Genomic DNA, 16,770 nt, shown 5'->3' on the forward strand with positions numbered 1-16,770 from the left:
AAAATGAGGATCCAGAATGTTGGGGGCAATATGCTGACTCTGTAAAAACTGCTTAGTGGGCTGTAAAGCACTGTGAAGCGGTATATAAGTGCTATTACTATTGTATGAAGTTCTTCTTAAAGTTTCCTTCTAGTTCACTCCCAAAATTCTTGGTCACAATTAATTCATTGCATTTAAAAATAACAAAATTTGTGAAGTAGTATAGCAGTAGGTTGACAATTTTATAATGGAGGGTTTTTCAGAATAATTCTGACCATGATTTTATGCCACAGTACTCACTGAATTGGGGAGAGTGAATTAAAATCTGCACAATATATACAGTAGGAAACAAAGTCCAGAATGCTGAAGTTGAGATGAGAGATAGAAAGTGAACATCAGATGGCTCTGTACTGCAGTGATTTAAAAGGAAAATGCAAAGTTTGCTGAAGTTCATAGCATTCCAAAGCAGAGTCAAAACTAAATCAGATGAAGCCCCAGGAACAGAAAATATGTATAATAAATTGGTATGGAGCTGACCCCATGTGGTTTGAAAGCTCTCTGTCATAACAGGAATGCAGTTGAAGCAACTCTATATTAGCACCAGGAAAGCAGTAGTAGATAAGCTGTATATACTATGCAGTGTAAGACCTTCTACAGGTTCAGTTTTCACTTAGGAAAATGTGAAGGATAAGCAAACAAAATATTTGCAGTATTTTGATATTAAAAGTTTGTATTTGAAACTATATTAAGCAGAATTTTCTTTGAAACAAAAGTCTAAAGAATAGGAACATCAGTTGATGTCCTAAATATTGTTCTTATTTTAGCAATGCTGTTGCTGGTGAGAGTGCACTGGATAGAATGGCATGTGGCCTTGGTGGAAAACTTGTCTTGCCTATGATTAAAGAGCATATTATGCAAATGCTTCAGAATCGTAAGTAATTTTATTTTGGATTTTGAGCTGCTGATTAAAGGATGTAGGAACTGAGCAGTTAAAAAGGGAGTTTAAATGAATTTATAGCCAAGTAACCCTTACATGAAAACTAGTTTGGTATTGTGGTTAGGGCACCAGGCTAGAAACTGGGAGAAGACTAGAGTTCTAGTCCTGCCTTAAGCACAAAGCCAGCCAAAGTGACTGGGTCAATCATTTGGCCAATCATTCACTCTCAGACTTAGAAAGAAAGCAAGAACAAACCCCTACCAAAAATTGTGCCAAGAAAACTGCGGAGATTACTCCAAATAGTCCTCAGGAGTCAATTACCGACTTGAAGAAACGTATAATGGTTGCAGAGTGTCCAAATCACAAGCATGGGGGCAGTGCATGGACCAATCATAAATCATTTTTTCTGCACCATCATAATTTGAAATAGCCACTAAGCAAATAGTTGCAATTGAGAACTGCCTGTATCATGAAGGTTTCTTCCAATTCATTGAAATAGGCACCCATGAACACACACTGCGTTCCTCTGAGCCAATTTTACCAAATTGCCAACTGGGGTGCAAGAGAGGAGAGAATAGCCATCCTGGAGTCTGGAATGGAAAAGAAATTAATTTGAACAGATTCATGTTGTCAATAAAAACATATCTTCTGTATGCCTTTTTTCCCTGGCTTTGAATTCTTTCATTTAATTACAGCCGACTGGAAGTGCAGGCATGCTGGCTTGATGGCTCTATCAGCTATTGGCGAAGGCTGCCACCAACAAATGGAGGCAATTTTGAATGAAATAGTTAACTTGGTATTGCTTTTCCTTCAGGATCCTGTAAGTTGAATGCACTTTTCTTCCTCCAAATGTTGATTTCTGTGCGTTATTTTATGATATTGCTAATTACGTGTGAATATTTCAGCATCCACGGGTAAGATATGCAGCTTGCAATGCGATTGGTCAAATGGCTACAGACTTTGCACCAAGCTTCCAGAAAAAATTCCATGAGAAGGCAAGTATAAAGCTTTGTGTTGCTCATTAACAAAGCTTATTTAGGGATCTGTCACTCATGGTTGCCATCTTTGTTATAGGTAATTGCAGCTCTTCTGCAGACAATGGAAGACCAAGGCAACCAACGTGTTCAGGCTCATGCAGCTGCTGCTCTGATCAACTTTACTGAAGACTGTCCAAAATCACTGCTTATTCCATATTTAGATAACTTAGTGAAGCACCTTCATTCCACTATGGTATTAAAACTACAGGAGGTAAGGACGTTGTAAGATAAAATTGAATATAGTTATATTTAAGTTATTAAATATACATTATTTCAGCAAGAGTGCAATTTTATTTTTATTTATTTGCTGCTTTTTTCATAGTTGATAGAAAAAGGCACCAAGCTTGTTTTGGAACAAGTTGTTACATCCATTGCCTCAGTTGCTGATACAGCAGAAGAAAAGTTTGTTCCATACTACGATTTGTTTATGCCTTCCCTGAAACACATAGTTGAAAATGCTGTGCAAAAGGAACTCAGACTCTTAAGAGGCAAAACTATAGAATGTATCAGCTTAATAGGCCTTGCAGTAGGCAAAGAGAAGGTAGGTATCAATTTAATTCTGTACTGTCTTCAGCTTTGTAGGTACATTGAATTGCTTCTGTATTCTTAAATTGAAACCATTCTTGATTTTTAGCTTCAGCTTTAAAGCTGAAGTAATTTCAATATGTATTTTTAACTTGCGCTCTTCAATACATTATTGTAAGGGTTTTATGTGCCTGTTTAAAAACTGCCACAGCTTGATTTGGGTTCTCTTATTCGTTTCTAGTTTATGCAGGATGCATCTGATGTGATGCAACTCTTGCTAAAAACACAGACTGATTTTAACGACTTGGAAGACGATGATCCTCAGGTATGTTAGTGAGCAGATCTCGCTTTGGTCCACATTTCTATAACTGCATATATTTGGAACAGAATTCCTAAATGAGGTTATAATAATCTGCTTATCACATTTCAGTTAATTCAAGATTTTGCAATACGTGTTAGAAATACATGATAGAAATCTATATTTTTCATTGACACGCCACAGTAGGGATAAGGAAGAATTTTAGCTACCAAACCACGTAAAAGCTTACTAAGCATAATCAGGATACGCTTGAAATTTTGAGGCTTTTCTCCAAATGCACGCTCAACATCTTCCAGGCGTTTGCAACTTCTGTAATTTCAAAATATTTTTATTTTGCCCTTTTTACTCATGCAGGTTGTCCTTAGGTAACTACTACTCGTTCAGCAAGCATTGAAAGTTGCAGTGGCACTGAAGAAATGGTAGTTAAAACCAGTCCTCAAAGTTCCATCTCACAGCTCCTTCCATAGTGCTCACCTACCCTCCAAACTGCTGGCAAGCCACCCAGGACCTGAAACTTCAAATGGCTTCCCCATCCACCTTGTTTGTGGAAAGTCAGGAAGAAGTCATAAGTTACAGTCATGTAGGGTTCTCACTTAACTACCTTGTGATTTTCCTTAGTGGCAGCAATTGGCGGAACTACTGTCACTAAGCAAGGTGTTCTCACAACGTCACACCTTATTACTGCATCCCTTAGCAATGGCAATTCCAGTCCCAGTTGCCATAGATACCTAGGAAACATGTTCACATCCAGAAACTATTGTGAAAAAATGCGCTTTACAGTTTTGATGTGATAAAATTTAATTGGATATCTTTTAGCAAAGTGCTGTTGCAATGCTTACGCAAAGCCTCTGTAATGGAGACTTCATATTCCACAGTGATTAAAACTGACCTATGAAAGTTTCTTTTTCTCTTCTCATTTATGCCATGAATTTGTTAATTCTAGCCCAATTAATTTTGGGAGTACACTTAATATTTTCTAATGGCCTTGTAAACATAGTATTTTTGAAAGGCACTTTAGATTTTTCAAAGTACTACACAAATCTGTATAATTAACTTTTAAAGCAGGTTTGTTAGGGATTGATTTTTATACGATCCCAGCCATAATATAGCTGTATAGTCATTATTCTTGAAGAAAATGAAACCTCATTTTATTAATTTACAGATATCATATATGATTTCTGCATGGGCTAGAATGTGCAAAATTCTTGGAAAGGAATTCCAACAATATCTTCCTGTTGTTATGGGTCCTTTAATGAAAACTGCATCAATTAAACCTGAAGTGGCCCTTCTTGACAGTAGGTTCTGATATTTTAATTTATATTTTTAGTTAGTAAGGAATAATACAACTCTACTAAAATTGACCAGTAAGGAATAATACAACTCTACTAAAATTAACCTTTTTTGTCACTAGCTCAAGATATGGAAAATATGAGTGATGATGATGGCTGGGAATTTGTCAATTTAGGGGATCAGCAGAGTTTTGGTATTAAGACGGCAGGTCTTGAAGAAAAAGCAACTGCATGTCAGATGTTGGTAGGTACTATTTTAATTACATTTTTAAATAAAAATTTGGCTCCTGATGCCCAAAATGTTTGGGAATGAGACTCCTTAAACTTGAGGAATTGAAATCAAAATGGAACTCTTTGAAGGGAAGTTATTGAAAATATCTGTTAAATCACTATTTGCAAGAAAACATATTTTTGTATAAAAGAAATACATTCTTCCACTATTCATTTACTTTTAAATGTATAGTCTATTCACGTTCAAATAGAATTTAAAAATTTGGGGAAATGCATTTACTTGTCTTTTATACATTTTACCAGTTTTAAGTCTACCACTAGTAATTTGTTTATCCATGATCTAGCTTCCTTTGCTGAAGAAATTTATGTTTGGATTTTAGGTTTGTTATGCCAAAGAATTGAAAGAAGGATTTGTGGAGTACACCGAACAAGTTGTGAAGCTAATGGTTCCTTTGCTGAAGTTCTACTTCCATGATGATATCTTTTTTTATGTCTGTTCCATTTTCCCTGAGAGTCCTATGGACTGTTAATGTGACCATTTTTAGGTTTTGTTATCAAATTCTTTGCTGCCATTCTATATATAGCTTGTTGAGGAAGAGGGCAATATTCCATCCTTTATATTAATCCAAGTAAATCATTTTGTTGCCAACCCAGATCAATTATACAATTCCCACCATTGGTGCAAATATTTTTAAAATGTAATATGAGACCTAAAATAGAGTTAGTATAGCTTTTTTTAAAGAAAAGCATTCTAAGTTTCACTGGATTTAAATCTGGGTTGGTTAAGCAAAATTAAATTTTAACAGTTATGCTGTTTAATCCTTAATAGTTATTTAATATTGATGACTACTAGTTTGGTCTAGTGATTGAAGTATCAGACTAAAAAGCCAGGAGGCTATGAGTTCTAGTCCTGCCTCAGGCATGAAAACCAGCTGGGTGACTTTGGACCCATCTCACACACACAGCCCAACCCACCTCTCAAGGTTGTTGGGGAAAATAGGAAGAGGAAGGAATATGGTGTGACATGCCTAGAGTTTTAAACTAGAAAAGTGGGGTGGTACATTGATCACATTTTCTGAAATAATCTTTATATTGCTAGAAAAGTGTAACAGTTTCCCTTAATGAATTTAACGTGTTCGTGTGGCAGCTGCAGAATCAATGCCTTTACTTCTGGAGTGCGCAAGAGTTCGTGGCCCAGAGTATCTCACCCAGATGTGGCATTTTATGTGTGATGCTCTTATCAAGGCCATAGGAACAGAACCTGACTCAGATGTTCTATCAGAAATAATGCATTCTTTTGCCAAGGTAAATTTTAATTTTATATGGGTAGCATTTTGCTTCTGTAAATAATAGCTGATCTCCTAAGGTCTTTATTAAGTACAAAATAAAGTAGCATATACATAATTACTCAGAATAATTTAACTTATGTTTATTGGCTGACTTTTTCTATCCTATTATTCAAATACCTGGATAATTTTAATTTTCCAGTTTGCAGAATTGTTGCCATTTACTTTTGTAGTATCACAGTAGTTCAGTCCACTTTCATTGAATTTGACATAAAACTTTTTTTACCATTTCATTTTCTAACTTTTTTGGGTGGGGGGAAGCTTCCTTATAGAACTCTCTTTTAATGAACTCTGACTCTATCCAACTTAATGTGGTATGGCGTAACACCTATTTATGCTGTGACTCAAAATAACTTAATTCCCCTTTCATCATCAGCAGGATATCGTTCTTTTGATTTTTCATCCTTCAAATAAGTTAAAAATAGCATTCTTATTTTTTAAGTAGTTGTTGAACATTGGCTTACATGCAGAATAGCTATTGTTAAAAGTTTCCATTTTATGAAGGTGCTCTTCTTTTTCCACCCAATATTTTTTTCCGAAAGGATGACTACCTTAATTATTGTCTCATACAAGTTGCTGAAGTTACTGTCAAGTTTCTGACGTATGGGCTTTTCAAGTGACTCTGAGGCATTGTTTACCTTAAAAGTCCTTTATTAGCCTAATACACCGGCAAATGCTTGCTCGAAGGAAGCTGGAATCTGAAATCTCCGCCCCTTGCACAATATATTAAAACACAATTCCCCACCTTTCTAATTTTGTCATTAATCATATTCTCCAATTAATTTAAAGAATCAGTTTCCCTTCCGTTAGAAGACCAGCCAAAGCCTTCTTTAGTGAGAGAAATGGCCTTGAAAAGTGCAATCCTACTCATCTCCCCTCCTAACCTTAAACTAAAACCATACAGAAGTCTTAAAGCAATACACAAGTTTAATATATGAAACAGCTACTTCTTCATCTCTTGTCAAGCAATAACATTTGATGTTAGCAGTGTTGACATCTACCTCCTCACAACTCTTTTTTTTTTTGGTGGGGGGGGGCTGGTGGAATTTTGAATGCAGGTCGTAAGTAGCCCTGGGAAAGTCCATCATAACTTTGAACAGTCACTAATCAACCAGTCACAAGTTAAGGACCACCTATACATGAAATTAAGGGACGCGGTGGCTCAGTGGGTTAGGACACTGAGCTTGTCGATCAGATGGTTGGCAGTTTGGCGGGTCGAATCCCGAGTGCCGTGTAACAGAGTGAGCTCCTGTTACTCGTCCCAGCTTCTGCCAACCTAGCAGTTCGAAAGCATGTAAAAATGCAAGTAGAAAAATAGGGACCACTATGGTGGGAAGGTAACAGCGTTCCGTGCGCCTTTGGTGTCTAGTCATGCCAGCCACATGACCACGGAGTCGTCCTCAGACAAGCGCTGGCTCTTTGGCTTTGAAACGGAGATGAGCACCGGCCCCTAGAGTTGGAAACGACTAGCACGCATGTGCGGGGGAACCTTTACCTTTATACATGAAATTATTATCTATAGTTCTATTAATTCACATTTGATTATTAAAGGTGTTTTGTAATGCTGTTAGGATAGTGTGTACAATTTTGAGCAGGATGCACAGGAGACATATATGCACACATAGGTGTAAAAATAGAGGCAGGTTCCTACCAAAAATTTCAGATTTGGAACATTTCAAAAATATACATGAATGCATAAATTGATTCTTGAAGAACTATCTTTATAAATAAGCAACTTATCCAAACGTTTCCCCTCCCGTGCTTCACTCCATTAAAACTTCTCTTTGCTTTTGAATCTGAATGCCTTTTTACCAATTTCTAATCTTCTCCCCTTACAATGTAAAGAAAGGGAGAAGGAAACATGAAATAACTGCTGTTTCTATATCTTCTATATCTTTAATATAGTTTTTATCTTGGAATTTCTACATGCAGACAGGACAGTGTTTGTCAATGCAAAGAACTAGATCTGTGCTTGTAATTCTATTCCAGACAAATGTGATCAGTAGTTCTACAGTATGTGTATTCATTGAAAAAGGGGCAAATATTTCCTTACTTAATCAAAACCTGTGTACTTTTATTACCCAAAACATGTTTCACTGCAACATGTAAGAAGGAAGCTATTTTCCTTTTGATTATTTATTTCCCACCCAGTATCAGGAGTTCTATGTGTTGTACAAAAAAAAAGTTCAGTCTTGCAAGATCAAGCTGCCTTTTTATAGTACTTAGTTATATGAGATGCAAGAAATTACTGAGATAGCAATAGTTATTGTTAAACATGTTTTCAAATTAATGTTATTTCTTTAGTGTATTGAAGTAATGGGAGATGGCTGCCTAAACAACGAACATTTTGAAGAACTTGGAGGAATATTGAAAGGAAAATTAGAAGAGCACTTTAAGAATCAAGAATTAAGACAAGGTAAATCAATTAAACATTGGTTGATATTAAATAAATATGAATGTCAGGGCAAGAGTTCCAAAATGTAAGCAAGTATTTATCCTACCAAATTCCAGTGTTTTATGGAAATTAAAATGTAAATACTTAAAAATGATGATCATGCCTAACGTTAAAATAGCAATCTGTGGGCAATTCAGAAGTTCTTCCAAATATACTTTGACGTTCTTAGTCTGAATGTACCACAAAACTACAAAGAAATTAGGAGTAAATTGCAAGATAAAAGTTCCTCCTTATTTACACTATTGCTAGGCAGAAAGTGATTATTAATTAACTGATAACTTTGTGATTTTTCAGTAGAACAACAAGGTATCATACGCTTTTAAAAATCTCTTTCCATAGCACTCTCCTATTATGTTACTGTTATAAAGGAAAATTATGAGTAGGTTATCAGGAGTGGGGGAACCCATTTCAATTTTAGTACTTAAAATAACTTTTTGGATATTTTTATTTCCTGATTTTATATGTATGTATTATCTTCCTTGGCTATATTGTTGGGGGCAATAAGCTGACTGTAAAAATGCCGCTTGGGGCGGGGGGCGAAAGCCCTAATAAGCAGGCATATACATAGAATGAAGGCTACTGCTAAGCACATTTGATTTGTGCTTAGATTGTAAGCCGCCCTGAGTCTTCGGAGAAGGGCGGGATATAAAATAAAATAAATATAAAATGGATTAAAATAAAAAATAATAAAAATAAATATATTTTGAACCAAATTACAGTAGTGGCCAAAATTGTGGAAGCCTTTTGGGAAAAGTGTATTTTTGAGGTTTGATGGCTAATAACACCACTTTTTTTAGTAGTACCATAAAATTATATATCAGTGGAAAGATACTTTAATCAAGAATGTAATGCGACATAGTTTGTTCAATTATCTGTACTGTATTCTATGAAAAGATAGCCAAATAACCAGAAAAAGGAAGCACAACTTGCTTAGGTTATCAGGTAGCTTTCCTTCATCTGATTGTAGCCAATGAGCATGAGTGTTTAGAGAGCCAATCAGGTGTCATCTTGTTTTGGCAATGAGCCAATGAGATCACAGTAGGATTCAGTTATTGATGTCATGTATTGAAGCTGAAAGGAGGACATTTGTCAGTGCATTACATGATCGCTATCAAGTTGGTTGGGTTTTTTTGTCTTCTTTCTTTTAGTGAGCTTGTAAAACATAATAAAATTAAAGTAATGGTGCAAAGAGTTGACTGGTTGTCCAGAAAGCAATGTAAAATAGTATTATTAAGTGAACAAGGCTACAGTTATAAAGAAATTAGAAGGAAAATTGGTGGAAACTTAACCAAAGGTGGCATTTCTACTGTATACTTTTCCCAAAAGGTTTCCACAATTTTGGCCACTACTGTAGTTTCAAAAGTTGAGGTCCTACAAATCTGAGCCTACCCTGATAGCTTGGTCACAATTTATCCATGTTAGGCAGGATGATAATATCAGATAATTCACCTTGTGTTCCTTTTGTATACCTTTCTTACAAGCAAGCTGGAATGTTTATGAAAATAGGCCATGCTGATACATTATCAATTTATTTTTGAATTAGTGAAAAGGCAAGACGAAGACTATGATGAACAAGTTGAGGAGTCCTTGCAAGATGAAGTAAGGCTCTTATTATTTGTTCATTGTTGAAATGTATAATTACATGTTAAAAACGTGAGAATTTGAAAAGGAAATACGACTTTGGAAAGTTTTGCTCATGTATTGCATCTACAAAAATTTCTTCATGTGGTCAAAATCAGCTGTTTATCCAAAAAAAAGGAAAAGATTGTCCAGGTTTTCTCACATATACAGTAATTAAAACTTTTCTTCTCATGTCATTAGGTTCAGTATGGTGACAGAGGTCACTAACAATATCTGGAATGTCAGTTTATTCACCCTTGCTTTGACCTGCACACAATTTTATTTATATCTAAAAAATCATTTGCATGCAGAAACAGCAGAACATAAAATATATAGCCTACAGGGGCTACTTGGGCAAATCAATAAAAAAATGTTGGCAGAAAAAAATTTAAGGCATTCTTCATTATCGCCACCATACTGCCTTAACATCCAATAAAACTAGATAATCCTAGTAGCACTTTACTTGCTGTAAAAATCTTTCTTTCCAAGCAAGTCATGAAATAAATTTATATTAGAACGTTGAATATAGTGCAGGCAATGAGGAATCTCATCCCCAAATGTTGGGATAATCAATAGAAATGAGTACTTCAGAACCATACTTGTCTTTTTTTATCCCATGGACCAATTAACATAACCACAACTGGAAACTGGAGTACAATTTAGTCCTCTATTTTCTGCGAAGCTAATATATTTTTGAGATTTTCCATAAGTCGCTAAATCCTTGCTGACAGCAGTGTTATACATTCTGTATTTTGAGCTCACCTAAGTGCTTACTCAGTGAAAACTAGCCCATTTGTCAGTTCTTCCTCTTAAGAGACACAGAAATTGCTTTAAACACAGTTTGTGAAGTTTAAGAGAGTTATACAACTCTAGGACACAATTATTTAGTACTAATCAAATTCTACTTTTTTTCTCTATCAGCATGACAGTGATGTCTACATTTTGACTAAAGTTTCAGATATTTTGCACTCAATATTCAGTAGCTACAAAGCAAACGTGCTACCATGGTTTGAACAGCTGTTGCCACAAATTGTCAACTTAATTGTAAGTAGCCTGAATTGAGCAGTAACGTATCACTTTAAGACCAATAAGAAAAGAGAGAGAGTGCATGGGAATGATATTTGTTTGTTTATGTTGGCTTGCCCATTTATTTTTATCTGGTACTGATACCATCTATGCAAAGTTTAGACATGTGCAATATCTACCATGCCAGTAAGATTGATTGCTATAAATGTCCAAGAAAGAACGATAAAAAGAAAATAATAAATGCTGTGAGAATGTTAAAAAATGATACAGGTACAGCTTTTGTTGGGTCAGAAATTATTTATGGCATGGCTGTGTGACTTGTTTTAATATGTATATGAAAACTGCATCCATTCTTCATTGTTAGGAGAGTACTGTTGTTTTCTTCTTCTACAAGCGAAATAATAATAAATAAACTGAGATATTACTTAAAATGTTTCTCAGAATTCTGATTGAAAGTATAAAACATAAGAGTGGTTAAAATTTCAAAATTCCAGTATGTCTTTATGCTATCAGGATATGCAAACCATTTTGTCAGGTCATTGAGAAAGGTATAAAAGTAACAAAGAGTTTTTACTGGAAGTTTTGAGTAGAAAAAGTTTATGAGAAAATGAATGCTTGAATTACGGAGTATTTTGCACAAATTGTAATTGTAGTTGAAGGTTAGTTGTCAAATATACTAAGACAGTAGTCCCCAACCTTTCAGGCTTGGGGGATCAGCCGAAGGGGGGGGGAGGAGATGGTTCTGTGTGAGTGATGCACACTCACCACTCGCACAAATGGAGCTTCATGCAGAAAACATAGTGAAAGTAAGAAATGGTTTGTACAAACAAAAATGGGTGGAAAGGATTTGTGAGTGCTACTGATGAACTAGATTTAGATTTCTTTTTCTTATTTTGTGCCATTAATTTGTTTTGTCCAATACTTTTCACTATTTTTCTGTACTTTACATAACAGTACTTAATCTAAAAGAAAAAGTACAGCAGAATGTATGTACTCTTTTGAAATGGAAACATTTCATGCTGTTTTAGACAGCATATTCCCAGAACCCTATGAATTTCTGGTCCAGGACTAACTTGGGGGAAACAACTGATACACACCCAAACTTAGATCAACATGGAAAAATGGAACATTCTGAAATATTGCGAACTGTTCTTTACTGGAGCAGTGGGTTTTATCCATCCCAAGCATTTCCTTTGGTCTGGAATAATTTCCCATATTGACTTCAAAATAATATGTTCATCCAGAAGGATTTAGAAACCTATAGAATGATATTGAAAAAGGCAAAGAAGTCAAGTTTTGTTTTGTTTGTAAACATGTTTTTAATGCGTTTATTGCAATGTGGTTTTTTTGTCATATGTTCGCAAAACCACTCAGGAAAAGTTTGTGTGTGTGCTGCATTCAGAATATGTACAGCTGAATAAGCAATAAAGCTGTTAAAATGGCTAAGCTCTGACTTATCACAAAAATATTCAAAGCTATGAAAGGCATTTCAAATAGCAGGCAGCCTACTGTTCATATAGGGTGAGGTAGGGTGGTAAGAGTTACAGTTTGGATAAACAAAAACGCTGGATATTTATTTTATTTTTTTGCTTGGACATTTTTCTTCATAGTGTCCACATAGGCCATGGCCTGACAGACAGTGGGGTTTGTGCATTTTTGATGATGTCATAGAACATTGCAGTCCAACCTCATTCAAATACGCAGAATACTTCTTGAGACCTATGCTACAATCTGTGTGCGATAATAGTCCAGAAGTTAGGCAAGCAGCTGCATATGGTATTGGAGTTATGGCACAGTTTGGTGGGGACAACTATCGGCCTTTCTGCACAGGTATGCACTCAAGATATTTCTCAGCATTATCTAAATATAACCATTATTATAACCACTTTATCATCTTTAGCACGTAGAATGCATTGCTTCAGGCTTAAGATTCATTGTCTATATCCAGGCATAGGTACCTGAATATAGAATCTGTCTCTAACTTTAAAATTTGTGTGCCATCCCTGGCACCATGTAACAGGCATGGGGGATATTTCTAATCTTAAACATGCTTGCTAGAACAGGGCTTTTCAACGTTTCACCGATTGTACCACTTTTAGGATATGGCAATATTCGAGTACCACCTAGCAAGGTGTCAAAAACTTGATGACCAAAAAAAAAGAGGAAAGTGTTAAACTACAGGTAATCCTCGACTTACAACAAATTGCTTAGTGACCATTCAAAGTTACAATGGCCGCTTTTCACACTTATAGTCGTTGCAGCATGCTCAGGGTCATGTGAGTTTGGATGCTTGGCAACTGATTCATATTTATAATGCTCATAGTGTCCCAGTGTCGTGTAATCCCCTTTTGCAACCTTTTGACAAGCAAAGTCTGGCAGGACTGCTGGTGGCCAATGCTAAGGCGGGACTTCCTTCAGACTCCCTCCCTTTCATTCCAATCTCCCTCCCTCCTCTCTTCCTTCCTCCTGTTTCCCTCCGCCTTTCTCATTCCCTCTTCCATATATTTTATCAAACAAGGAAAAGCCTCCAGAGACAGAAAAGACAAGCAGCTGAGGGAACTAGCTTAAAAAGGCACATTCCCCTTTAAGAATTAGCTACTGGCTAGAAAGGAAAGTTAAGGCAACCTCCCCAAATGTCTTCATTCATAAGTAAAGGAATGCTGCAGGCAAAATCCCTTCAGGACAAAAATACTTTAAAATCCCTTGCAGCAAAACTTACAGCTAACAATAGCAGAGCAATAGAATTAGAACCCAAAATCCAACATGGGACATCAGCCACAATATAAATTGCCAAACACTCCTTAAGAACACAAAGCCCACATTGCACAAATCCCAGAACTTCAAAGTTCCAAAATCACATAAGAATCCTTCCACTGAAGGATTCAGCTGACCCAGAACCGAACTGCTCAAACAGAAGTTCGCTTCTGCCCATAAACATCTCGAGCAGCTGGAGCAACCGGCTTCCTCTCGTCTATCTCAAACAGCAGCTTATTTTTTTTTTATTTTCTCTTAAAGGTATAGCCTCCCAGCTAGAAAGCAAGCCCCCGGCTTTTTCTTCCAACACTTACTTCTTCCTTTCCGTTTCCCTCCCTCCTGCTCTCTACCTCCCTTTCTCATTGCTATTTCCTTCCTTCCTCTCTCCGTGCCTCACCTCCAGCCAATGCTGCTTTCCTTCACTCCTCATGGAGGGCGACCCCTCCCCAGCTGCCTTTCTTGCCTGTTTGTTGCTGCCACCTGTGTGCACACCCAGCACAGATGCCTGCCACAGAAGTTGTAGATCAGCTCCTAGCCAGCCTGCTAGATCTCCTCTCCTCTGTCTCCTCCCCACTCCTCCTTTTCCCTTCAGTGCAGCTCCAGCTGACCCCTCTTCCCAAGGCTGTGTCCTTTTTTTTTCTCCTCCTGCCCAAACTGACTCCTTTTATAGCCTCTCCTGTCTCTGCCCCCTGCTCCACCTTTCTCTTCCTGGTGAGCTGGAAGTGCCAATCCTGGGGCCGTCGCCTCACCCCAGCCACCCTGCAGCTCCTGAAGATTCCCTCATGGCAAGCCCTGCGCTGCGCCGCTTTGGCTTGTTCCCTCCCCTGCTATGCTGGGCTGGGCTGGGCATGGCCGTGTACCACCTGCCAGGTGCCAATGTACCACCGGTTGAAAAGCCCTGTGCTAGAATGTCTGTAATTCAGTCAGTGATAAGCACAGCTAAATGTGCTTAAATTTGTGTACAGGTTACAACCGCTTATTCAACTGTTCAAACTTGCAGGGATGTCAAACGAGGGGAACCACGACAGGTTCTTGGAGTTCTGCCTATCGCAGTGAGCCATGGTCATATAATCACAATTTTCAAAATCCCTTGCTGATTTCCCCAAGCAAATTCTATGGGGAATCAAGCAGGAGGTCAAAGTTGCAGTCATGAGGTCCTCACTTAATATTATCTTCATTTATTGATGGCACCCGACTGCTCCTTTTTCACTTTTTATAAAAGATTATTGAGAAGAATGTATGTGGCTATCTTTTAATTATGTTGTGCAGTACCATGATTGGAAGCCATATTCTGGCTGGAAAAGTGCACTTTTTATTCTCTAGTATTCTCTTACAAGCCCAAATAATCAAGAGTGCTTTGAAATGCTATATTATTACTCAATATATTTTTTCAAATTTTACCTTATCAGAGGCGCTTCCATTATTGGTGCAAGTAATTCAATCAGCAGATGCCAAAACCAAAGAAAATATCAATGCAACAGAAAACTGCATTTCAGCAGTAGGGAAAATCATGAAGTTCAAACCTGACTGTATAAATGTTGAAGAAGTTCTGCCTCACTGGTTATCATGGCTTCCTCTTCATGAAGACAAAGAGGAAGCTGTCCATACATTCAATTACTTGTGTGACTTAATAGAGAGGTAAGAAGAAAATACATAGGTAGACATAAAGTAGACATAACAATTTGTTTATTGTCTCATCTAATTTGATGGCATATTTGAATGTTGGGAATTTTAAAGCTTTTTTTCCTTTTTGAGAAAATAATTAGGGATAATTTACACTAGTGGTTCTCAAGCTTTTCTTCACTCTAGTCCCCCTTTAAATACCTTTTGTGGCCAGGACCACCAAGACTTAACTCAAGATTTAAATCATAAAATTTCTTCAAGCCTTCACGGACCTCCTGTGATGACTTTGCATCCTCCCAGGGTTCTTTGGGCCACAAGTTGAGAACCACTGATTCACACCATTAATTACTGAACAAAATAATATATCCATATCTCCTAGGCAGGATTACTGATTTCATTTTAATGAATCAAATATTGTTTAGCAAATGCAATGTTATGCTAAATTGTCCTTATATGTTTTAGAAACCGAAGAATCTAATGAACTGATTTTGAATTCTTATTGCTACATTTGTTTCGGTAAAGCTGTTTGATGCATATTTTCAGGGTCTCAGTCAATGATAAAATACTTTTAACATAAGAAATTTATGCCTATTAGATCAAGAGATGGAAATTGTGTCCAATGTTTATTGAGCATTTAGTACTGTTGTTTTGACAGACCTAGTAAAATCTGGTTTATATTGGCTTATCTTCTTCTTGTACACCATTATCTACTTTTTATCAATCTAATGACAATAAGAAAAAAAGAATAGTATTGATCAGCTTTCAGATGACTTCTGATGGGTGAAGCAAGAGAATAGTGTGTCCATCCTTGCTCTTGACCTATCAGCGTTCATTACAGCCGATTCTTCTGCCACAGCTCCAGAGGTTGGAAGTTGGGGGCACAATCTTGTGCTCATTCTCCTCCTTTCCTCATGGTCAGTTCCACTTTGTGTTGATAGAAGGCAGAGGTTGACCCCATACCCATTTCTTTGCAGGATGAGTCAAGGCTCAGGGCTCTCTACACTCTTTATTAAAATGTACACAAAGCACTGGGCAAGGCCATTCAACAGCACAGGGTGAATTATTATCAATATGCTGATAATAATCAGATGTACATTTTCCTTGAGAACTGGCTTTTCTCCCGGGTACATGGGTCAGAAGGTTAGGTGGACTTAAAATTATTGTTACTGCTGATGGTTATTCTCAGTTTGCATTAACAGTAAACATTTCTTGTATTCTCAACAGTAATAACCCCATTGTCCTGGGTCCTAACAACACTAATCTGCCCAAAATATTTGGTATAATTGCGGACGGTAAAATTAATGAAGCAATCAAGCAAGGAGATCCATGTACCAAGCGACTGGCAAATGTAGTTCGACAAGTACAGGTAAATGCAAATTAATATATTGATAGAGTGTTTGTTGTATTGTTTGGTACAATTGTACCTTCATTTTCACACTCCTCAATCAGTGGATGGGGTCTATAGATACAGTGTTTTCAAATTTCATTTCAAATAGCAGATCCAGTGCTTTTGTGCTCAAATCAGCATATAATTGCATTTTAGAAGTAGCAGATAGTAGAAAGAAAAGACTGAATGGGATGAGATTGGATTTCATCAACGATAAGCAGCCTGGCTGAGGGATTATAGGC

The 16,770-nt window shown here is 36.9% G+C and overlaps 1 protein-coding gene across 2 annotated transcripts in view; it reads left to right on the forward strand.

Moving 5' to 3' along the window:
* Positions 1 to 16,770, forward strand: part of IPO5 (importin 5) — a 34,124-nt gene that overhangs the window by 15,907 nt on the left and 1,447 nt on the right. For both annotated transcript variants that reach the window (XM_083362774.1, XM_083362775.1), the window contains 16 exons: positions 804 to 910; positions 1,612 to 1,736; positions 1,822 to 1,911; positions 1,991 to 2,164; positions 2,276 to 2,494; positions 2,720 to 2,803; positions 3,960 to 4,092; positions 4,209 to 4,330; positions 4,698 to 4,794; positions 5,450 to 5,622; positions 7,968 to 8,079; positions 9,662 to 9,717; positions 10,660 to 10,782; positions 12,375 to 12,594; positions 14,928 to 15,156; positions 16,366 to 16,507. In XM_083362774.1, the coding sequence (XP_083218900.1) occupies positions 804 to 910; positions 1,612 to 1,736; positions 1,822 to 1,911; positions 1,991 to 2,164; positions 2,276 to 2,494; positions 2,720 to 2,803; positions 3,960 to 4,092; positions 4,209 to 4,330; positions 4,698 to 4,794; positions 5,450 to 5,622; positions 7,968 to 8,079; positions 9,662 to 9,717; positions 10,660 to 10,782; positions 12,375 to 12,594; positions 14,928 to 15,156; positions 16,366 to 16,507 (2,206 nt within the window). The remainder of the gene's footprint in view (positions 1 to 803; positions 911 to 1,611; positions 1,737 to 1,821; positions 1,912 to 1,990; positions 2,165 to 2,275; positions 2,495 to 2,719; positions 2,804 to 3,959; positions 4,093 to 4,208; positions 4,331 to 4,697; positions 4,795 to 5,449; positions 5,623 to 7,967; positions 8,080 to 9,661; positions 9,718 to 10,659; positions 10,783 to 12,374; positions 12,595 to 14,927; positions 15,157 to 16,365; positions 16,508 to 16,770) is intronic.

This window comes from Vipera ursinii (genome assembly GCF_947247035.1).
Source record: "Vipera ursinii genome assembly, chromosome: 4".
Taxonomy (NCBI): Eukaryota; Metazoa; Chordata; class Lepidosauria; order Squamata; family Viperidae; genus Vipera; species Vipera ursinii.